This window comes from Diadema antillarum, unplaced genomic scaffold (genome assembly GCF_040938485.1).
Source record: "Diadema antillarum isolate AM-2024a unplaced genomic scaffold, OU_Dant_1.0 scf00000120, whole genome shotgun sequence".
NCBI classification, from domain to species: Eukaryota; Metazoa; Echinodermata; class Echinoidea; order Diadematoida; family Diadematidae; genus Diadema; species Diadema antillarum.
In genome coordinates, this window is record NW_027271009.1 from 1,925,955 (window position 1) to 1,950,434 (window position 24,480).

At 38.4% G+C, this 24,480-nt stretch overlaps 1 protein-coding gene across 1 annotated transcript; it reads right to left on the bottom strand.

The window, feature by feature from the left end:
- Nucleotides 1-1,020: 1,020 nt before the first annotated feature.
- On the bottom strand, nt 1,021-24,383 carry LOC139720052 (DDB1- and CUL4-associated factor 11-like). Its single transcript, XM_071631427.1, has 15 exons — nt 24,201-24,383; nt 19,138-19,223; nt 17,701-17,732; nt 17,191-17,286; nt 16,254-16,318; nt 15,551-15,754; nt 14,627-14,670; nt 10,532-10,658; nt 9,716-9,773; nt 8,780-8,965; nt 7,199-7,352; nt 4,836-4,948; nt 4,105-4,144; nt 3,009-3,115; nt 1,021-2,022 (listed from the first exon to the last, which is right to left on the bottom strand). Exons 1-15 carry the CDS (start codon nt 24,314-24,316, stop codon nt 1,804-1,806), a joined length of 1,647 nt encoding a protein of 548 aa, XP_071487528.1. The 5' UTR covers nt 24,317-24,383; the 3' UTR covers nt 1,021-1,803.
- Between the last annotated feature and the right edge of the window lie 97 nt (nt 24,384-24,480).

Sequence of the window (24,480 nt, forward strand, 5' to 3'; positions counted from 1 at the left end):
TCAGGATATGCAAACCCTTTCAAGTTTGATTTATAAGCAAGTAAAGATTATTTTTGGTACTTTGAAAAGAAAGGATGTACTCTAAAATATGACAGTGTGAGAATTTGTCTCACATAATTATCAACAGGATATTTGCTACCCTGAAGAGCAGTGACAAAGACCATATATCTTGAGCATTTGAATCATTCACTACAAGCAATGAGGCTCTGTAATTTGATGTTCATCTACATCATGCTTCTTACCTTGATGAAATCCTCCAAAATAAGCATCTTTTGGTAGTTTGGATCTGAGTGAAGAAATACTCTATGCGATATCTCTTTGTCACAAAAGCTTTAAAATCTTGTCTATAGCAAGAAAGTATGTGCAATGCTTACATATGTTCATTGGAAGACCAGTCTAGGATGTCAAAATGGTTAACTTCAATCTCACCTAAAAATGTTCACCCTCGAGAAAAAACAAAACAAGATTTTACCTCTTCAATCCTCAATACAAAAATGAAGAGAAGTAAGTAATCTAGTCAATAGGGTATAATATGCATGCCATATTTTACAAAGTAGACAAGTAGACTGCTGATTACTGTATAAGGTGTTATTCTCGCGAGGGTTCGATTTTTGGGAATCTCGTGCACCACAGTCGGATCGCAAACTAAACAGCACACAAAAATTTTGTGTTACGATACCACTGGTGTCAACACAACACCTCACGAAAACAACGTCTCACGAAAATGTCTCTGACCTCCTCATTCACAAAAATATCTGTATGCGAAAATAAGAGCTTATACAGTATTGAATTGTTGAAATATCTTTCATGAAATTATACACCCACGTATATGTAACTACCATATAGGGACGGGAAAGCCAAGATCAGCCACATGGCAGCCATCTGGTGTCTTGCAACCAGAGGTTGCTGCCATTTGCCTGCCACACGAGACTCATGTGACTAGTATGTTGCCACTACAATGTCAAAAGGCAGCAAGTGACAAAATCATTTAAACCTGAGCTAATCATGTTTTCACGTGGAGTGGACAAAAACCTGTTCAACAAGGACGCCAAAGTTTTGAGTGGGAACACTCGCACTTCTCAGAGATGTCTGATTCAGGATGTTGTTTCATTACGCTGTTGTCTTTCAGAATGACAGATATATAAAGTTAGATGCACTTTTGTCACTTGTTTCCTTTTTCCACAGTAGAACAGTAATGGTCTCATGCTGCTAGAGTGAAAGCCCCCTCCCCTGCTTCTAAAGATAATTCTGATCACACCATGATGGCAATATACAGTCGAAGCTTCAATATGCATTGACATCAAAAAAAGAGATTCTAACCACCAATCCACCCCTCCCCAATAAAAACAAACGACCTTTATAGCAAGCAAGAGCTTTGATTAGCATCATGTACTGTCTCGTAGTACTACCCTGTATCAAAAGGCCCTCATCAGGGTGGACTCATAGCAGGCAATATAGCAGTTGATGGGGTGACTCTTTACATGACGAAGTTTGGAGAGAAGTGCTGAACTTTATTCTCTAAGCTCACTGTTTGCACCAAATGAACCTAGCTATATCAGGTAGCCATGTTATATCTGTTATCAGCAAAAATTAATCCCCTGCACTGGTCTTCTTACTAGGAAATACAAAGAAGTGTAATCATTGCAGGCTATTTAATAAAACCTACGGCTCAAAGACCATGCATCTCTCCCATCATAATCTCTGTCCCTCTACCTGCTCCTCCCTTTTGAGTAATTTTCTGGAGTATTGCATCAAGTTTTTACGAGGCGGTGTTTAAGAGTACATGTAGGTTTCGCTCTCCTATCAGAAGAAGCTGATGGGAGAGTGTGACCTCCGCTCCGCCCGACGACGCCTCTGCATCCGCCGCCCCACGGTCCGTATAGACCGAAAGATGTCCCCGCCTTCCTCATCGTCCTCATCGTCGCTGCTGGACTCCAGGAAGGGGTCGTCATCATCGGAATTGTCCTCATCATCTGGGTCTCGCTCCCTGCGGTACGAGTGCATCACGTGGCAGCCGTCCCACTGCAGCAGGCATGGGATTGAACAAACCAGCATTGGAGAGTGAAGTTATGGAAAGAAAAATCTTTTGCGTGCAAGATCTAAAGCATCTGCACACTACATGATCAGACCAGCCGCATGACCTTATGACTGGAAGTGTGACGTCACCAGCCCTGCTAGTTTCCAGCTGTACGACTGGGTCTTAGTGCTGGTTGCAGAGATTTGGTATGTCAAATTTTCACGACTGGTCGTGGGCTTTCAGCCAATCAGGATGCAGTATAATGCAATGATGGTTATGAAAATTTGACATGCCAAGTCTCTACGACTGGCACTAAGACCCAGTAGCACGACTGAAAACTAGTGGTAAATCGTGTAGTGTGTGGTAGGCTTTAGTCACTTCAGTCATAAGACAAAAAAGATGATATAGTCTGAATCTTCATGAAAATTTTTCATCAAATGCAACTTACTACATGAATTGGACATTTTGTAAAACGCATTTATAAGAAAGTAGGCAACTTATTCAATGGTATATTTCAACTCAATCATCTGTGCTTTATAACACACGCATATGAATGTGCAAAGTTTGTGGAATCAACAATTTTACTAGACACACACAAATAAAAGAAACCCTAAACATGCAATAATCAAGACTTCAACATACAGTATGTTTATATTCTGATAAAAATAAGAAGAAAGAAACAAATGATAATAACACAAACAAAGTATTAATAATGGAATACTATACGCTATATATTTTGCAAGGTCTTTATTTTCGCAAATTTTGCAAGTTGGATGCTGTTTGCGAATTCAATAACACGCACAAACATCATTAATTAGTTCATTAATGCGACGTGCACACATACACTTCACCATCTACACTGGAATTATATTACTGTATTCCATGATCGCGAATTGAACAAAATGTCTGGGAAGTCCCGATTCAAGAACAATTAGACTCGCTAAATATATAGCATATACAGTAAGAGGATGTGTACATCCCATAGGCTCACCCCTGAACTGATTATCCTGTTCTCGTAAGGATGCCAGGACACATCACGCACACACTGCCTGTGGCCACCAAGCTTCTTGATCACTTTGCCTGTCAGGACATCATAGACTGTGGCGAGAAAGATGGGAGAGTTACAACGCTCACTGCTGTATACTAGGAGTGCATGAAATTGCATGCTATAAAGCATCAGAAACAGAATTCTTAGAGGGTGTTGGAATTTTGTCCATGGATTGTGCAAATTCTGATTGTTTATACACGTGCCAGTATATATGCCACGGACACCAATTGACATCCAATAATGAATGCAAGGTGCATGACATCAGGGAGTGTTTCATCAAGTTAGTCAGCGCTGACAAGGTATCAGTCTCTGACAATCACCATAGTAACAGTCAGTGACTACAGCATCTCAGCCAATCAAAACCAAGGATTTCACTGAAAGTGTCACTGACAACTTGTCAGCGCTGACTAAATTGGTGAAACACCACCCTGTACATTCTAGTCTATCGACTAAACCTAACCCATGGATTTGATTAAAATTTCTCCTGCGAATTCAGACCCACATTTCCAGATTTACAACTCAATTAACAATTGCTCAAAGTGAGACAGCATACTTTGTGCATATTGAGGAGAGAACATCATAAGACTACAGCAAAATCAGAATCGAGATGCAAGTGAATAACCAGTATATTGGCACATCATAAAGCAAGAAACAAACTCCCACACTGAGAAGTATAAAGAACTTAAAACATACAGATGGGAATTGGCAAAGGCATGTGATGTCTCCCCTTTCCTGTCAAAGTATTGTCATTCATTATAATTACATTGTTTTTTCTGAGATTGCTGACACATCAATGATAACAGGATCTGGAAAAACAGGGCCTAAAGCAATACATCCACCACTCTAGTCAAGATAACACCACTGCCATATGATTGACAATTGTTTCCAATCCAAATACCAGTACTGTTTGTTATCCACGTCCACTTTTCCTTTGCCTTCAGACTAGACTTTGTCTTGCATTTGACAAGTCTATTGTATGCTTCCTACAATATCTCTGTGGAGAGAGATGATTCTCTGGTCAAGATAATGGGGTACTTACTAACAACGGCCCCTGTAGCACAGGCTGCATAGATGTACCTCTGCACATTTGGAAAGGAAAGGAGGAGGGGAAGGAAAATAAAAAAGACAAGACAGAATTACAAAGATGGAAATAGGCAATGGTAGAGTGGGAATTCAAAGCAGTCCAAATATAAGGATATTCCTATCTGGTACAGTGGAATCACATTATAACAAGTTTGGATATATAGTGAGATACCTCATTGAAGAGGTCACTTTGCAGGTCACTTTCCTATATCATTCTATATTTACCCCAATACAACAACATAACTGATACAAGGACAAAATTTTGATGGTCCAAAGCACAGTATTATTATGAGGATCCCCTTTAATATCTTATGCACTAATACTTGTGTAGACCACTTTTGATGTTTTGGTTTGGGTAAGGTTCTTGCGATCATCTGTCGACTCCGTGACAGCAAAAAAAAAATACTGTCTGATACAGACCTGCTTTTATTGGACAGACATATGAGAAAATGGAGTCGTTATTTTTGTCCAGAAGTGTGCCTCATCAAGCAAATGAATCTCTTTGCAGAGGATTCAGGGAGGCACTCTCATTGGCTATGTGCAGTAAACAATACTTACGGCTGTACAAATTTTCCAAATCTTGATACTCCTTGAGATGAAAGATAGAAAGAAAGAAAGAAAAAAAAGGGATATCCTGGTATCAACAAACTTTTCTGAGAGAAACGACGGTAAAGTTTCTGTTTTTACCTGGCCAGTTGAAAACTGTGGAGAGAAGCGACACCTGAGGAGTGTGTGTAGCACACCATGGCCTCGGTATGTCATCAGGGAAGTCTCCCCCTTGATGAAGCGTTTTCTCTTTGCTGCAAGAACAAATACAAATAAAAAGAAAAAAATAAATCAAGCTAAAAAAAAATGCCCAGTTCTGGTGCAAGAGTGGAATCAAACTACCTTTTGATGGGAAGATGTTCTCAACCTTTCAAGACTCCGATCTGGCCCACTAACAAAAAGAGTCAATTTGGACTATAATGATTTGATTAAAGCCCTTGCATTGTACCAGTCATCTGCTTGTTGATCCTTGCACTCTCGCTATCAGACTTTAAAAATGGTTTGCACACAGCTTACAGTACAGTATATGTGTGCCTCACTGACCTCTGTGATGTATGTCTCTAGTGATACAACATTTAGACATGCACAGACCTACATTATTGAGTATGCCATATATTTCACGAGCATAAAATTTGGTGAGCTGGGACCTGTAAGGCAGTTTCTTGGGTGGTTGAATTCAGAATGGAGAACCACAGTGAGAGAATGAGGTATGAGAATGCTCCCTTTTCAGTAGAAAATTTGGTAATTTCCCACCTTGAAGACAATCCAAAGCGCAGTTGTGTTAAGGGTTACAATATTCTAGCCAGCACTTTTAAATTTGCAGTATCAGTCAACTTGCAAAATAGATAAATTGACCAAACTAGAATTATCACTGAAGGTGATTAATACCCCCGCCCCTACTGTTGCTTTATAGTATGTGATGTCATGAGGGCAATGACGTTAATACCAAGTTTGTGCACTTGTCGAATTGAAAACAGGATAATTTTAGTTTACTGTACGATTACAGAGTTGACACGGGGTATAAAACTTACAGCAAATGGAAACATGCTTTCCCCCAGCATCACTACACTTAAAGACCACCATGCACACCAAATTTGACCCTCATAGCTTGAATGGTTTATTTTGATACAAAAATGAGTAGTTACCATGGCAATACATTTTCCTTAAACTAACACATTGGTGTCTTGCAAAACTACACTTCTAGATCATGATACATACTAAATTTGACTTTAATTGCTTGAATGATGGAAAAGTTATTCGATCTGCAAGGTTTTGGTAAAATTGTGGTTACCATGGAAACGGTTTGTGTGACAAACACAAAAATTAGGTGTTCCACATCTATACCTCAGGGCCATAATGCCTACCATATTTGGTTTCAATTGCTTGAAAACTGTGGAAGAAGTTCACTCCACAGGATTTAAAAAAAAAACAAAAAACATGCGGTTACCATGGCAACGCATTGTCTGATACAAGTACAAAGGACATTTTGCAAAACTACACTTAAAGAGCATCATACACACCAAATTTCATCTTCATAGATTAAACGGTTCAATTTGATACAAAAATGAGTGGTTACCATGGCAACACATTTTTCTTATATTAACACATTGGTGTCTTGCATAACTATACCTCCCGATCATCATACATACTAAATTTGACCTTAATTGCTAGAATGATGTGGAAGTTATTCAATCCACAAGGTTTTGGTAAAATTATGGTTACCATGGCAACGCTTTCTCTGACAAACACAAAAATTCCACATCTATGTCTTAAGGCCATAATGCCTACCAAATTTGATTTCAATTGCTTCAAAAGTGTGGAAGTTGTTCACTCCACAAGATTTCGAAGAAAACATGCGGTTACCATGGCAACGCTTTGTCAATTACAAACACAAAGAGTGTCTTGCATAACTACACCTATAGATCATCACAGATACCAATTTTGAAATTGATTGCTTAAATACTATGGAAGTTATTCAATCCACAAGGTTTTGGTAAAATTATGGTTACCAAGGCAACGCATTGTCCGACAAACACAAAAAACATGTCTTGAACATCTATACCTCAATATCATAATTTACCCTAAGTTTCATTTAAATTGCTTCAAAACTGTAGGAGGAGTTCGCGATGCAAGATTTTGCAACAGACCGACCAACCGCCCGCCCGACCAACATCACGGTGATTCCTATATACCCCCGTCACACTGTGTGGCGGGGGTATAAATATACCACACTTGCAGCAGATAAAAGTATGCCCTCAAGATCAGAATTGCTTCCAGCATTACTGCCCATAAATAACATTTTATCCAGCCTCCACATTAACAGCAGGTCCAACTGCCTTTCTGAACATTTCAAATTTCATTTTGTCCACACCATCAGTGCCATCCTCAAAGAACGTACCATCCCTGGGGTGACAGGCCTCATATCTCAACAATTTTATTGCTGTTGTTGTTGTTTGTTTGTGTGTTTTGTTTTTGTTGTTGCTGTTGTTGTTGCTTTGACTCACATCTCTTTGGTGCCTGCTGCCACCTGTAGTCCCAGTGCTGCTGGGCCACAACCCGCCTACTGGCCTCTATCACGTGGTCCGGAGAGAACTTCCTCATGTCCCACAGCTTGATGGACTGGTCCTTGGAGTTTGTGATCAAGTGTCTCCCATCACCCTGGCAACCAACACAATGATGGGCGAAATATTGTACTCACATTTCATTTCATTTCTGAGCCATTTGATTTATGAAACATGACAACACCATGCAAATATTCATAGTATTGTACCCTTGGTATACTCCCAACAGAACGTGCATAGGAAGTGAAATTTTTAGGAACGTGCATACATATAAAGTGCCATTTTTAGCACATCTCTCCTATCTGGCCCGATTACTATCTACTCCTAGCAGCGAATCTACTGACAACTCCTTTGATCAAATGCGATGGAATACTTGATGGGACTGATCAGCTGACGAATCATACATCAGTTCATCTGACTTGCCTTGTTTAATCACCTGACTGTAATTACAGAGGTTCACCTCTTTATGATGACCTTTTCTGTCAAAACACCTGACTCTCCATGTCAGATCACTTGACTTGCTGTGTCAGATCACCTGACCTGACCTTGTCCAGACCACAGTTATAAGAGATCCCCCTTAGGTTTTCCCACAAAAGCAGAGCAAAATTAACATAAACAACCAGCACTCTTGGCAAAGATTCAGAAAAGATTTACCCTTAACTTGTGTATTCCATCCCCTCTCAGATCTCAGAGGAACAAATTAAACAAACAAAACTACAACAAAACAACATATTAAAGTGCAACCATTGTCAAAAACATGCAGGATCCCAAACTATAAGTATTTGAACTTTTCAAGTCTGTAAATGTATATTCATCATATTTTTCCCATATTCTAAATGTTGATCCCATCAATTGTCATACTATAATTGACTGTCATGACTGTTACTAGCTACCTAAGCTATAATGCTGGAGCTATGAATGGTTATTTTTCATTTAATATTCTGATTACTTTACAACAGTATCATTTTTATTGTTTTTTTTTTCAATTTCCCCATTGACACACCAGAACATTTCTACCAACACATTTCTAGTAACTGATTAAAAAAAAACCCTTCATGTATTTTTTTTTTAATCCTTTAAAATTTTCAGTTATCAAAAAAAAAAAAAAATTGCACTACTACAGCAGAGCATGAAATGAGTGAAAATTTTACACTTGAAAATGCCCAAGTATTTCAAAGATTTCTAGCTGGCTACTCGTCTGCACCAGAAGTTTTATGTCTCAAACTGTTTGTTGTAAAATGTTCTTTGTTTAAAATGCTGCATGACTTGTAATAATAATCACAGTGAAACAAAACGACAAACAAAATGACAAAATGATGATGATGATGCAGATATGACGCCAACAACAGTATTAACCCATCGAGGACGAATCCAGAGTATACTCGGGCAAGTGTCTATGGGAAATGTGTGTTGTAGCAAAATCACACTGTTCTCAACGGGTTAAATAAAGATTTTTATAAAGACATTAAAGATAACAAAAGATAACAAAGATATAACAAAAAGAACTGATCAATATGTACGCACCTTGGAGTCAATGAATGTAATGCCATCCATGTGACCTGCTAGGACCCCGACAGGCTTAGCATTGGAGTCACTCAGCATCCTTCGGTCCCACACCTTGCAAAGACCGTCATCTGCCCCAGAAAACAGAATCTGGGAGCTGCTATCGGCAAAGCACACGGCACTGACGTCGTCTTCATGCGACTCTATCTGCACAATGGGATTGGGGCACGTACAAAATAGCAGGCATAAATTTCTGGCAGAGTCTGACTAACACTACATCCAGAGCGGACAACTATTCTGTCAAGGAGCAATGCATCACAATAAGCATGCATCAAAAAATGGGAAGGTTTCTGTATCGAAAACAAACTAAAGTTTGATTTAGTGACCGACCAGGTTGTGATTACAAAAACTTAACATTTGGAGGTTTGAGGTTCCAGTCAGACATACAATAAACTAAAAATAAAACAAAACAGATGAAAACAATACCCTTTGCATCCTTGAGGTGGAGGCATAAAAAAGAGCCGACATTCTATCAACCCCCAGCATAGACAAGAACACACTGGGAAATGTGTAAAATTATTGTTTTTTTCTTGCTTTGTTTCATTTTTCTTTTTCATTTAGTTGTTGTCTGACCAGTAAGGATACGATATCAATTTGATTTCAGTAACTTTGATCTCATATGGATGTCTTGCTCAGCAATAAAATCATAGATCTAAGATGTATCACACATCTTCCTGAAGAGAATGGTGAAACAATGAAACAAAACTGAAAGAATAATGTGAGATTTTTTTTCCCCACTTTCTTTTCAATGGTGGTTTTTAAATAACTGGAGGCTGTTTGGATGTACATACACATACACATCCACCAATACAATAAATACATAAATACATAAATGTACACATACATGTATGTATACACATACACACTTCAATTTGGATTTGTCAAATGATCACTTACTCTCATTACTCTGTCATTCTTCTCTCGGTCATAGATGTATATACACCCATCGTTGGCTCTGTTAAACAGGAAGACAGCCAAATAAAAAGGAACAACATAATATTCATTATTCCAAAACAGAGAGTTGGATGGTCTCTTGTCAATATCATGCCAATAAAAGAACATACTGTAAAGCAAAATATTTTTACAGTATGAAATTTTCTAGAATTGGAGTCGATGGCCTTTCTCGCGGCATAGAATTTGTGTAAATTGCCACAGGCATTCAATGCATATAGTGTAGACAAGAACTTTCACGTACACTTATATTTTGCGAATCTTGGCTCTCCCTAAATTCGTGAAACCAAAATGCAAGCAAAAATATCTGCTTCTACAGTATCATGTCATAAGATCATTACTATTCTACACATTGATTTAAAACACAAGCACTGGTCCACTACAGATTTGTTACATCACTTCAGCCAAGACTACTTGGATTGTAAGACATGATCTTGTGCCACAGCTAATAATACTTTGGGTAATGAGCTGCACATCAAAGTATCTAAGACATACTTATGAATTTGGGGGGTCCTTTTCTTTCAAAACCATGAGATACACAGACTTTTGCAACATTTTTCCTGCACCTGTACAGCAAACATAACTTTATGTTTGTACTGCATAACTGCTTCAGTGGCTTAGTCCAGCCTCCAACAAGATTTGCCTTCACTGTGAGTGTTATTCATGATTGATTCCATGGCACAGTACAAACTGCCAACCTGACCTCAAGCCAGTGTCTGAGATGGTAGGGGATGCTGCTGCTATAAATTCTGTCATTCTCACCCTGCTAGGATCTCCTTGTTGTCGTTGGAGAAGCGGATGGAGAAGGCACAAAAGTGACCCTCGATGTACGGCTGTAGGTTGAGGGCAGTGTGTGTGTCGTAGTCACCGTAGATATTGCATATGTGAACTGGGCAGGAAAAATAAATGATAAGGCAAATGAACAAATGATAGTGTACCCACATTTGTGCTTCTCTTAACCTCACAAAGTAATGATGAGCTGACTTCTACAGCACATGTTACAAATGTATTCAAAGTTGTATAAATTTACATAACATGGTTGCCATGGTAAGGCTTGAGACTTGCCCATCCGAACACAACATGGTGAGTGTTCATGACACACAACATACAATGATGAAGGCACAGTTGAAATAAAAAGAGAAAAATGCAACTAATATTCATTGTCTCTGATCTATTTCTTTGCCTAAAACAGTGTTCTTAACCTTTTCTAACCTGAGCCCCACTTTGGCTCCTGCAATTTTATTAGGAGTCCCAATTAGATCCAATTAGACGAATGACAACACAGAGAAGTTGCGCGCGTGTCTCGATTGTACAGATTGGAATCTATTTCTGGACAACGGACTGTCACTAGATGAGCAAGCAGATGTTATATCAGAGTACATAAATTTTTGTGTTGAATTGAATATCCCACGGAGAGCACTGAGAGCGTTTCCCAACAATAAACCCTGGTTCACGATAGAGTTGAAGAATCTTATTAATCAAAAGAAAATCGCAGTGGTTCAAGGCAACGAAATTGCAAAAGAAAAGTTGCAAAAGCAGATTGATAAGAAAATTGTAGAATGCAAAAAAGATCAAAGATTAAGAATTGAAAAGGGTTTCCAAAACAATGATCCAAAGTTAGCCTGGAAAACATTGCAAGATTTGACTGGGTACAGAAACCATAGGAAAATGCCAATACATGACCAAACAAGTGAATTTGTGGAAGGTCTCAATGAGTATTATTGCAGGTTTGATGATGACTTCAGTTATGAGAATGAGAAAGCCGTAGACATGATACAAACCATGTTACATGATTCTCGAGGTGTGTCAAAACTGACTATCGAAGAACATGAAGTGAGGAGATTGTTCGGTAGCTTATCACCACATAAAGCCCCAGGCCCGGACAGAGTGTGTAACAAAGTGTTGAAATGTTGTAAGGACCAGCTCTCATACGTTTATACAAAACTATTCCAAAATTCTGTTGACCAGGTGTCGGTGCCAACCCTGTGGAAAACCTCCACAATTGTACCTATTCCTAAAAGTAGCAAACATGCTGAGTTCATGGATTACAGGCCGATATCCATTACATGCAGTGTTATCAAATGTCTAGAAAGACTCATGTTAAAACTCCTCATGAACCACGCTGGCAGTCATCTTGATAATCTGCAATTTGCCTACCGCCAAAACAGAGGAGTAGATGATGCCGTTTTAGTTTTTCTTCATGGTATATATCAGCATCGGGACGTTAATAAGAATTTTGTGAGAACTCTGTTTGTAGATTTTTCAAGCGCATTTGATACAATCAAACCGCACCTCCTTGCAACTCAACTCGTAGAAATGAATGTACCCCCACAAATTGTGCTGTGGACGCATAACTTTTTGTTAAACAGACCACAGTCGGTCAAGATGGGAGTCACTGAGTCAAGCACGAGAATAAGTAGCACAGGCGCACCACAAGGGTGTGTGTTATCCCCCGCATTGTTTTCTTTGTACATTAGCAAATGTGTAAGCAACAATGAAAACTCTACCATAATCAAATATGCTGATGATACTGCAATCACAGGATTTTTGACAGATGAGAACTCCCATGAGTACGTGTCAGCCGTCAGGGTTTTCTCTGAATGGTGCGACTCACACTTCCTACGTCTAAACACGTCAAAAACCAAGGAAGTGGTGTTCGACTTTCGAAAGAAAAGGGGACAACATACGCCTCTCGTTATAAATGGTAGGGAGATTGAACAAGTGGAGGAATACACATACTTAGGAACAAAACTCACGGGCACCCTTGATTGGTCTGATAATGTCACAACATTGTGTAAAAAGGGAAATCAGAGGCTTTACTTTCTGAGAATGTTAAATAATCTGCATGTTGACCGATCAATCCTGAAATCATTTTACCAGGCCCTCATCCAGAGTGTACTTATTTACAATTTGATCTGTTACTATGGAAACACAACACAAAAGAACCAGAATCGCATTGATCGCATAAGACGGGTGGCACAAAGGGTAATAGGCAGGGAACTGCCTGCAATGAAAGACACTTTTGAACAAAGGCTTTTGTCAAAAATCAAAAAGATCGTTGGGGACAAAACGCACCCTCTCAATGTGCACTATGTGTACAATCGCTCCGGAATCAGACTGCGCGTGCCTCGCACCAATCGTGCACGTTTTCGCCAGTCATTCGTGCCAAATTCCATACACACGTTTAATCGCCATGCCATCAGGGAATTCCGTTCATGAATGAATATTCCAGGTTTGTTCGTTTGTTTTTCGTTCGTGGATTGAATAACTCTCATAGTATTTAAGTAATTAATCTTTAAAATTGGTATTTATGATGATTCATAGGTGTAGTCATGTAAGACACTCTTTGTGTTTGTATTTGCCAAAGCGTTGCCATGGTAACCGCATCTTGTGGAGTGAACAACTTCCACAGTTTTGAAGCAATTGAAATTAAGTTTGGTAGGCATTATGGTTTTGAGGTATAGATATGGAACACATCATTTTTGCCGGGTGTTTGTCGGATAAAGCATTGCCATGGTAATCATAATTTCATCATAATTTTGTGGATTGAATAATTTTTATAGTATTTCAGTAATTATTGAAATTGGTATTTATGATGATTTATAGGTGTAGTTATGTTAGATTTTTTTCTCAGTTTTGAAGTAATTGAAATTATATTTGGTAGGTATTATGGTTTTGAGGCATATGTGAAAAAAAAAATTGATTAGAAGTGAAAGATTTGTTGAAAGTTGAATTTTTGATAATAAGTATAATAATTATAGAATTTATTTAAATGAATGAATTGAATGAGATATATGTAATATGTACTATGAATATAATGGTTATTATTTTATTTTTCTGCAACAAGTAATGCAAAACATTTATGGTTTATCTTATTAGTAATCTGTGACGTACGTGTTCAATGAACAATTGTTATCTGTTTGTATCTCTTGTGTGTAACGCTGGTGGAAGGCGCATTTCCACTTTCGCATTGTGGACAATAAAGCAATCAATTCAATTCAATTCAATTCAATATGCATCTTCTTTAATTCATTTTTGGCCAACACTGCGGCCAACATGAGAGAGCTTCACAGCCCACCAGTGGGCTGTGGCCCACTGGTTGAAAAGCGTTGGCCCAAAACATCCCTGTATCCACACAATCGACAAAAATCATCCTTTTTCTCTAGCAGAAAATGATTTGAATATTAATATTTGCTCAGCAGGTGATACTCCTGCAAGATTAATGTTTACCATACACAATTTTTTGTAAAGCAACCATACGTGTTGTGGTGTATGCTGTATAGTTTGACACTCGCCATATGATACATGTTGTTTGAGTATAATACTTATACACACCAGCATCTTTTACATTCAGTAACAGTTGAAAACAAGTTGCTGGTATTACACAATGAAGAAGGAGAGATTCCTTGCATGTGCCTGTATCAGTGCTGATTTGGCTCATTAGATGGCAAACCATCTTGAACACCGAAATCATGTAAACACACATCAAAATATTTGATGAAAAAAAAAAAAAAAAATCAGTATTATAAGTATATGAATATACTTTTGAAATTCATAAAGCAATATGGACACTGTCGTGTGTTGCAATAATCCATGTCTTCCTCTAAAAAAAAATAAAGAAGAAGAGTGATCCTTTTTGAATCATTGGTGATGACTTGAATATATGTATAAAATTAATATTGTACAAGGATTCAAACTTAAACATTGTTAGGAAGTCAATCTGCTGGGATTCAACTGTAATTAGTTCATTTAGGGTGGGGCTTCGTTTTTTAATCGGAGGGTTGTTGTTGTTGTTTTAGGGCTAATATTGTTATGACTATCACTGTTTGAGAATTAGACCAAGAGTGGCGCTCTTACCAGACTGTGACCAACTGGAGTAGATGAGGTACTGGCCATCAGGACTACAGTAAGAAATAGCAAGCAGACATGAAGTGATCAGTGTCAAATTTATCAAGGTATCATTTCTTATTGCAACTGCAGTGACACTATGATAAATATGACAGTTCTTGTAGATGGTAGCAACTGCCTTTGATGTCCTTTGCATGTGCAAGTCTGCTGCCCAGTATCATAACAGTGTTCTTGAGCTCCAAGAGCATATCTAACATGATAGGTTGTTGAGAATACACACACACAAGCACAAACCATACATGCATGAATATATATACATATCGATACATACATACAGACAGACATACATTAAACTAGCAATTGAACCATAAATAATACAAGATTATACACAAATTAAATGTCTTTATCTTGTGTGGATACTACACAGTGTATTGAAAGAATTTAATCAAAAAATAAAATTAGACCAGATATTAATGGGGTTAGAAGATTAAGATTTATCACTCATGGGGAAGGCAGGTTTGCAGCCTACCATGCCCTGGTCAAACATGCTAACAATAAGATATCAACCAGTTTGACACATGTTCAAAACTATCCCTCTAACCCTTGCTTCATCTCCTACTGCTACCCACCATGTTGACTTTATGCTGTATACACCAATAATGTTGCACAGAAAGGTTTCATATTCAAGAAATCTAGAGAGTTGACTGAAATAAACATGCTACCATACTGCCTCCCGAGACACAATTGCTGGGAGGGGGGGTTGTAAGGGGTAGGGATATTGCTTGTAGCAGGGGTAAAGGGGTAGTGCTTTCTTGCCCCCTGATAAGATGTTGGGGTGGAACCCTTGGCCAGTCATACATGTAGGTTCACTTTTAAGTATATTTTTCTTCTTTTTCTTCTTCTTGGGTGGTGGGGGGGGGGGAATGTCTTTACCTGAATGCTGTGTCCAGGACACTCCAGCCTACGTCCCTGGCCCGAATCTCCTTGAACTTCTTGAAGCGGTTGTTCCTCACGTCGTATATCCTCAGGTTCTGGTCCTGGCAGGCGGAGAGGAAGATGGAGCCATCCATGGAGAACGTCCCACAGAAGACCTTGGCCTGATGCTGGCACAGGGTGCGGTGGTAGTTTGGGAGAAAGCTGCAAGCATTGAAAGCGAATTTCAAAGAACTATGTAATGCAAATGCACAACGATTTAAAAATATCCATAAAGAATTGCAGCCTGCAGCAAGTACTGCAGGTCTGACTAGTTACCGGTAACCCCCTCCCTACTTGAATGGCCATAATACATGTACACTATGCATTCCGTAGCCTGAAATTATATACACCTGTACATTCGCTGTTGCTTACAGATTTCCGACCTTGTAAACAGCATTTTAGATTTCTGAAGGCTGAGTAGGCTTTCTTTTTCTTTTCATTTTCTCATTTTTTTTTTCTGCAAAGAGTATTTTTACCTCTTCTGCAATAGACATGAGTAGTAATAAAATTTGGGAAAAACAGCATTCTCCATGAAACATGCAATATTTTGGGTAAAGAAAAAAAAAAGAAAAGCAGGACAAAATACTGCACACACAAAAAAGGAAGTTTACGTCTGGCTGCTTGAGACTCGTAAGGAAAATTGGTGCTTTGGGATACTCACACTGCCCCGACCTCACAGCGATCGTTTGGGGAGAACCCTCTCCTGTGGCAGCTTCCAATCTGCCTCTGGGGGACGAGAACATGAGAGGAAGAGGGTCTTGAGTTGTCCTTTTGTAAGTACGGTGGGGTAGTCATTTGTCATTGTGGATATCTATACCATGCCCATTCTCATATCCATGCAGTGATATCTGAACTCTAGGGCCCCAAATCCTGACACACTTGAATGAACAACGGGGTAATGAGCATTTTAAAATGAGGGAGGTGTGAGAAAGAACACTCTCACATCATGACACCTTAAAACTTTAAACACTTCTTCTGAAATGCATTAGTGGCACCCTGAAACTTCATAGCATTTGCTCTGGAAATGTTTTGACTATTTATATGCATCAAAAATAAGTCCGTGCCAAATTATAAATAATAACTGGCAGTTGAGATAAAACAAAGTCACATAACTCTCACAATTGTAAAACCCAACTGAAAAGTTTTGTGGTGTATTTCACTTGGATGAGTTTATATTGTTCAGTTGTCCATTCTGTTGAATAAACTATAAATTCTAAATGATCCAACGTTCTTTGTTTTTTGAAACTACATGGGCAACTGTTCCTGTGTTCCAACAAGAATATGGAATGAAAAACAAAGTATATTCCACTGTGATAAAGCTTCATAAAAGCTCCATTCTATTCCAAAAGAGTTGATGATTTGCATAAAACTTTTTAACTTTTGTACCACATTTCGATAGTGGAATTTCATATCTATCAACCAGCAATCACACAAAACTTACAGCTGATGAACAGGCTAACATTTGTAAGAACCCATGCATGTTGTTAATGAAGTCAACATACTGGTAAACACATCTTCCCCCGGCAAACGAAAAACAAACAAACGAGCAAACACATAACTTCATTTTTCCCTCGGAATTGACATCTTTGTGTGAATACCTTGTGTAGCATTTGAGGGACCGTCGCCCCCATGGACAGCGAGGCATTGTGGGTAGCGCCAGCATTAGTCAGCAGTTCCTGCTTCAGGTCACTCACCTAATGCAAAGATCAAACAAACGAGCATCTAGTTCTCTGCTGAGGGGAGCAAAGGTCCATTAAACATTGCATTGTCTTCAAATGAGAGTTAAACCCTTCATGTTTGCTCTTGATATACATGCCCTCTTTCTTCTACCTTTTTCTCTTGTCCATCTCTCATTCTCTTATTCTATGCATCATTTTAATATCCATCCACTAATTCATCTATAGATCCAACTATATATCCTTCTTTTTTTCTTTCCTTTTCTGTTATCTATTTTTTAAAACTCTATATCTATTTATATATCTCTCTGTCTATCTAGCTATTCAATCTACTTATAAATAAATGTATATTTCATCTGTCACTCTGTTTATTTATCTTTCCATCTTTGATTAAGCCATAAAGAATATACACCAATATGTGCATCAACTTACATCGATTTTACTGGTATCAGGAAATGGGTCACCTGAAAAATAAAGACAAGTAAAGATGTTAAACAGTGCCCAAGAACTAATAAAAATCAACGGATGTTAAAAGTGACAACCACAGTTCTTCTAAGCATTAGAATACGCAGAATACATTACTCAATGGTGATGAAAATGACCAAATATGATACCATAACATGCAATGAAGAATTGCAAAATAATGCAGTATGATGCAACAAAGTTTGATATGTACACTCGTAATGCCGTCTCAGAAATTCTACTTTTATGCTTTGGCTTGATTTTTTTTTTTTTCTGATACCCAGACTTCTGGATAGTAAATAGTGCATCATGATCATGGGAGATAATTCTTTATAAGAACTTTGTTGTGCTGAATCTTAAGATTATTTTGGAGCTTAATTATTTGTGTACTAAATACACATATTAAACTTAAAATCACTATCATTTGCAGAGAAAAAAAAAACAGCTTTAGTGCTTCAAAATAGTTCTAAAATGTGAGTTACGGATAGAAACAACCAATGCAAAAATAATAATAAGAATCAATATTGTTAAATATATTAAATAATAAGAGCAATAGTTTCATTAAACTTGTTTCTAAAATAAACCATCTACAGTTGTAGTTTATTGTGATATTAGTGATATCTCCTTATCTTTGTGGCTTTACTGCAAAATTATCACATGGTAGGATGTTTTGTGACACAAGTGAACTACTAAGTATACATATGTATCAAACTTGAAAATTTTTTTCATCACTAGCTGCTCCTAACAGGATTTAAACCATGCCAAAATTTAAACATATCAAATGACATATATCACTTGTGTTGACATGTGTGTGAAATATTTTGTTATCCCAATAGCACCAGCATGAACAAATCAAGCAACCTCATCAAATGCACATTTATTTCTGCTGGCCAAAGGCCGGCAGACACATAGTACTGTAAAAGTGGTTTCTTTTGCGGTAGTTTTATTTTCGCGCTTTTCGCGCTTTGAGGTTGAACCGCGAATTTAACATCTCGCGAAAATGTTTTGAACTCACCGCTTGTTGCAACGCTATTGCGCACATGCACACATGAAGATTCCGTGCATTGAGTGTATTGATGGTCAACACACACAGCGATACGGCGCAATGTAGGTACAAGCATGTTAAAGTACTCGAGAGACGGGATTTCAGGTAAGCCTGCACTTAATTTGAATTTCTATTTAGTAAATAAAAGAATAATTGGATTATAGTTTGGGTTTTCATGTGCCAAAATAAAAGTTTTTGCTGACTGTGAATTCACAGATTTAGCCGACCGCGAATTTAAACACACGCGAAAAAGTCGGCACTGATGGAAACCGCGAAAGTATCTGTACGCGAAAGAAACCACTTTTACAGTAATGTAAGAGTCTGTAGCAAGCAAACGGAGAAACCAAAACCTGCAAACGTACTCTCTGGACAGCATTCGATGAAGTCATCTTCGTCACTGTCATCCAGGAAATCAGCAGAATGTGGTGAGAGCAGTCGAATCTGACCACTGTAGCAAGAGGGTAGATTGAGAAAGGGCATGGGAAAAAAGCACTTTAATTGAAACATTACACATGGTCATTCTAATTTTCCATTCAAAGTGAAAATGTGCCTGAAAATGTTAAAAGAAACATGGTAAAATCACTGACTGCTCCACCGATTAAGATACTTTTCATTCCATGATATATCAAAATTACAAAATGGCATCCACCCTTAGCAGCTTGAATACCAAAGAAGATATGATGGGTATGCAAGACAAATAATGACAATAATTAAAATACTAACAATCATCAGCAGCACCAGACGAAGACGAAGAATCATAATCATAATGATAACAATAAAGGACATTTAACGGGCAACTACCATAAGAATACTCTACTGGACAATACAAAATAACCGTCATAACATACACAATTGAAACTAAGGTGAGTTTTATGGAGATATACATTTGCAAATATACTATTATGATGTAGTATGCAGTCACTGTAATCTCTAATGAAGGCATTCAATGTTTCCCTTTATCAGCCAGTTTTCTTGTGTTATACTTCATTCAGTTCAGTAGTGCTGGGGCCTGTCTTATAAAGACTTGTGATAGAAATCAATCACAAGTTTTTTGTGTGCTGCAATGCAAGTTGCGATTAATTTGGGGACTTGTGATTGATTTGAAGGCTTTATAAGACGGAGCCCAGATCAACAAGTTATAAAATTACACAAGTGTACATCTTCAATTGTTAGCCTACAGAAGTGTACATTGTTATATAAAAGATAAAAATTCTACACATAATTTTTTCCCCTTTTTCCCCCTTTTTCTTATTTCTTTCTGACTCTGGATAAAAAGACAGAACCAGTAAAAAACAATTATGCATTATGGCACTTGATATTGTCATGTACCGCCCATCAATCTTTACACTTACAAATGACAATACTGTACTTACTACCTTTGTATCATACTATCAAATGTTATTTCAAAAGCTTCCTTGAAAGTTTCTGTACCATTTCATCTTGTGCTTCCACTTTATGGGTGGCAGTCATATTGATAGCAGATTGTATTAGATTCCATGCAAACTGTGTTTGATGCAATGCATGCTTAATTCCCTACATTCCAAGCTGGTTATCAAGATGGCTTTAAAAAAGAAAAAATATGACACCCTCCCCAAAGCGAATTATATAAAATTTAGCTGAATGAACATAGTACACGTATGATAAAGTCACTCTATCTCAAGATAATCATTTTGTTTATAGCCATTTGATTTACACATCAGGGCCCTTATTTGTTACTATATAACACTAACATTTGCAACTATAGTAGTTGAATATGTTCACTGTTTGTATATATACCTCTTTGACGAGACTCGTAGCATTTAAAAAAAAAAAGTTTAAGGAAAGTTTGGGAGGATAACAGGCTTACAAATATTTTACCTGTATATAAAATCTCCAAACAGCATATCAATATCATCATGGCCATGGGAATGTGGCTTTCACATGTAGTGTATGCATGGTACAGCTGTAGCTAGGTCACCATAAACATAAAACACATCGCCATGGAACACTGAAATGGACACCCCTCTATTTACAACATTACCACTATGTGTAAAGAACAATGCAAAAATGCATGCATGGGACCTTGTGCAGTGGTTTTTCATTCTTCACTTGGGATTTGAATACTGTAAAAGTGCAAATTTTTGCAGTGTTGAAATTTTCGCGCAAACCAGAAACCAGCACGAAAATAAAAGCACGCGAATATTTTTGCTTGCCGTATGTTCCTATACTTAGTGTCTTGATTCCGCGGAATTAAAAACAAGCGAAACTCTTCTCACCTGGCCAAGACAAAAAATTAATCGCGCGAAAATATCCACAAATACAGTATCCAAAATTTACTAAAAAAAAAATGAAAATAAATAAGAAGGGTAACATCCCCAGTATTCGGTCACTTAAGCTTTTTTGCAATATTTTTCAAACTAAAATAATACATACATACATCATATCTACAGCAATGTATGTGAAATATATCAAATTTCTTTATTCTCAATTTTCATTTTGTTTATCATCACACAGAATTTCACAAAATCCCAAAATATATCACCTTGAAAATTCCCCAGAATACGGTCACCGCGACCTGTATACAGTCACGCGATATACGTGTCCAAAGTCAATGCGTGTTCAAGGCAGCAGAAAAATGCGCACGCGCGCTACCTTGTTGGCGCAAAATTGCATCGGGGACGTTGCGGCGCCTGTTGGTGACCGAATACTGGGGCCTCAGCACTTGCACTCAACCCTTGTACATTGAGACACTCTATCAGCACGTACGGAAATTTTGTTTTTCTTTTGCGTTTTTGAGGATACCATCACACTCCAAGCTTGCGATAAGCAAAAAATCCCGTGAGAGAAGGGCCCATTTCTCGATTTTTATCGCTTTTTCGGCAACCCATACTCTTAAACCTGGGCCTTATCCGTGCGCACTTTTGGAACGTAGTGCTGATTCTGCGCTTTTGACGGTAAAATTTGGGATTTTGGATGGATTTTTGGAGGGGGCTAAGGGAGTTTCCTGTTGTGAATGAGTGTGCAAGTATGTGAATTGATGTGATTTGCATGTGTTGTGACAGTTGAACTTACTGTCTGGTGACTAGTGATAAGTGACCGAATACCAGGAGCTGACCGAATACTGGGACTCTTACCCAACAGCAAATTAAAATGATACCATGAATTATAGAAATATGCTAAAAAATCTTTAAGTTATGTGCACTTCACATGCATTGGCAATTTATAGTAGAGGTGTCAGTTTCAAAGTAGATCTCGATCTACAGCGCAACTGAGTGTGGGAAGATAACACCCCACGGGTTTGAAGCTGCCGTCTCGGAATGGGTACCCTAGCTAGCATTCAAAGTAGCAAGGGCTCCTAACGGTACCTCACATGCACCCCATTTTCAATATATGGCTTGTGAGTTTAGAGTATTTTCTCCACAAAACACATGTGAGTAATATTTCTGGCAAATTGTTAGATACAATGACAATGTATTAAGTATTCTATAAGTTTCTATTGATATTGTATAACCAAATGTTAACGTTAGAAAAAATGTTAGGGCATATCTGAGGTATAAAACACCAAACGATGCATGCATACAGAATTTCAAAATGCCTTTGAAATTGGTAACGTTAGGGGCATAATCGTGATGTGGTAGGTTGAACTTGATTGAAACACTAGAGTGTCTAGCTAATTTATAGCTATGTAAGCTAACGCTAGACCTTTTGGCATTTTTAGGCACTGTTATGACCTTGACTGCCTATTGCTAGGCCTACCACCTGTCTAAACTGATTACAGCATATAAATGTCTACCAGCCCTATTGTGGTGCAAAGTACCGATAACCCGGTGGCACAAATAGCACACAAGGCTCATGTTTACGTAGCCGTCATCCTCAGTCAGTCCGCAGCGTGTGCGATAATGAGGCACGAACGACAATTTTATTCAGAATCACGTTTACGCAGTTTGTGTCCTTGAGACTGACGAGATTTCGCGATACTTTGCGAGAGTTTTTGCAGAGGTCGCAATAACAACTTTCATAGCTTTCACAGTGCATTGTTTGACCCAGGATGGTTGGGTAAGTTATAGAGCTGATTATGCTCATTAATTTGATACCTAATTTCCCTATTTTTGATGTCAATATAGTAGTCCATTTTAGCATCAAAGTAAACGATTATTTTGCCAATGTTCAAGAAGCTTTTAGATCATAGTTTGATGTTTTGCTAGTTCCTGACTGGTATTGAAAATAGATCTCCGTAATTTCTTCGATTTCACAATCGTGAAACTTGAGCGAGTATGATCAATTAAAAAACAAAGAGGGGCACCATTTTTAAGGTTGTGAATTTTCCTGTTGAAAGCAAGGCAAATTATGTTTTCTTACTGGAAGTGGGGTAGTGAATGAACACGCGTGGAATGTGTTGTTGATACCCAGACAATGGTCGTGGACAATGGCCAGGATTGGAATGTTTCATGAGGAATTCCACTATCGCAGCTAGTCTTTGTTCATTCTGAAATGTGGTGTGTGCAAGCACATGGAAACATGTGCTTACTTCTTTCATGTGCATGCATTTCACCCTGTGTCAAGAATTCAGACTAGCAGTGCTCGGGGCAATCCACATGAATAATTGATTAAGCATTCATGTGCCTTGCAGCAGAGCGCGGGACAGGTGGCAGCCAGGTCCATTGTTCAGGGTCATTGTAAGTGCACACTCACATACACATCATTGGTTCCTGTGTAAAGTTCAAGTTTTGTACAGAGAGTGAAAATTCGATCACAATTTGGAACCCAACATTTGTTAAAACTCACAGCATTGAGTCAGCAGCCAATGGATACTACGCAATGCGACACGCCGCGTCTTGCGACAGATTTCGACCAATCACAGACCTGGAATTCCGGTGCGAATGCGAGGATAATCTTTTTAAACTCGACGCTAGACATGTCTCTGAATTTTGCTAGTTCCTGACCCGTATTGAAATGAAGATGGGAAAACGTGCCCTTATTGTGATACTATATACCTTAGCGGACATAGTCTTCACCATATTTTAGAGGGGCATGACAAATTTCAGGTTAATTTTTTGGCGTCAAACGTGAAGGAATATTTTTTGAATACAATACCGAACTTCGAGAGGGATTTTGATATTCTTTATTCTTCTTTTCCGTTTATTTTGATCATGAGCATATTTGCTTATGTTTTCTCTTTCAGTCGATACTAAAAGTGTCGAAAACTGACGAGAAATACTCGTTCTACACGGATTTATTCATGACCATGTATCTGCTCATTACGTATGCAAGCACCGCTCAGCCGTGCATACGACTTGAATAAATACGTGCGTTTTCGCTCACGCTGCGGACTGACTGTCCTGGACCCGGGTACCGGTTGCCTCGATGGACCATGGGAAAACTGGGCAATAGGCCTAACCGTGGTTACACAGTGAGCTACAAGAGCACTACATTCTCTACATAATACCTTCTCAATAAGTAAGCGAGAACAGCGGTATAGTCATCGGAGTCTTGAGACATGGCAGCGTTTCTGTCGCTGGACGAAGAGTATGATGAAGATCTTCTGGATAGGCTGGAACCCATTGGGGTAAATCGAGACAATCCGGACGTTGATTGTTTGGCGTTACATCATCGCACGTTTAACGTCGTTTACCTTTCCCCCGTGCTCATAAATGCCTGCCTATTATAAATACAGGGCTTGCCTTCGTCAGTCGTCAGCGTGCAAAACAACAACAGTGTTTGGCGCT

Excerpts from the sequence above, each read along its gene's own strand:
- LOC139720052 (XM_071631427.1), bottom strand. The coding sequence starts at position 24,316 with ATGGGTTCCAGCCTATCCAGAAGATCTTCATCATACTCTTCGTCCAGC. Across the intron at positions 7,353-8,779 it reads TTACATTCATTGACTCCAAG|GGTGATGGGAGACACTTGAT; the intron begins GTGCGTACATAT and ends GTTGGTTGCCAG. Across the intron at positions 4,949-7,198 it reads GCAGCAGGCACCAAAGAGAT|CAAAGAGAAAACGCTTCATC; the intron begins GTGAGTCAAAGC and ends TTGTTCTTGCAG.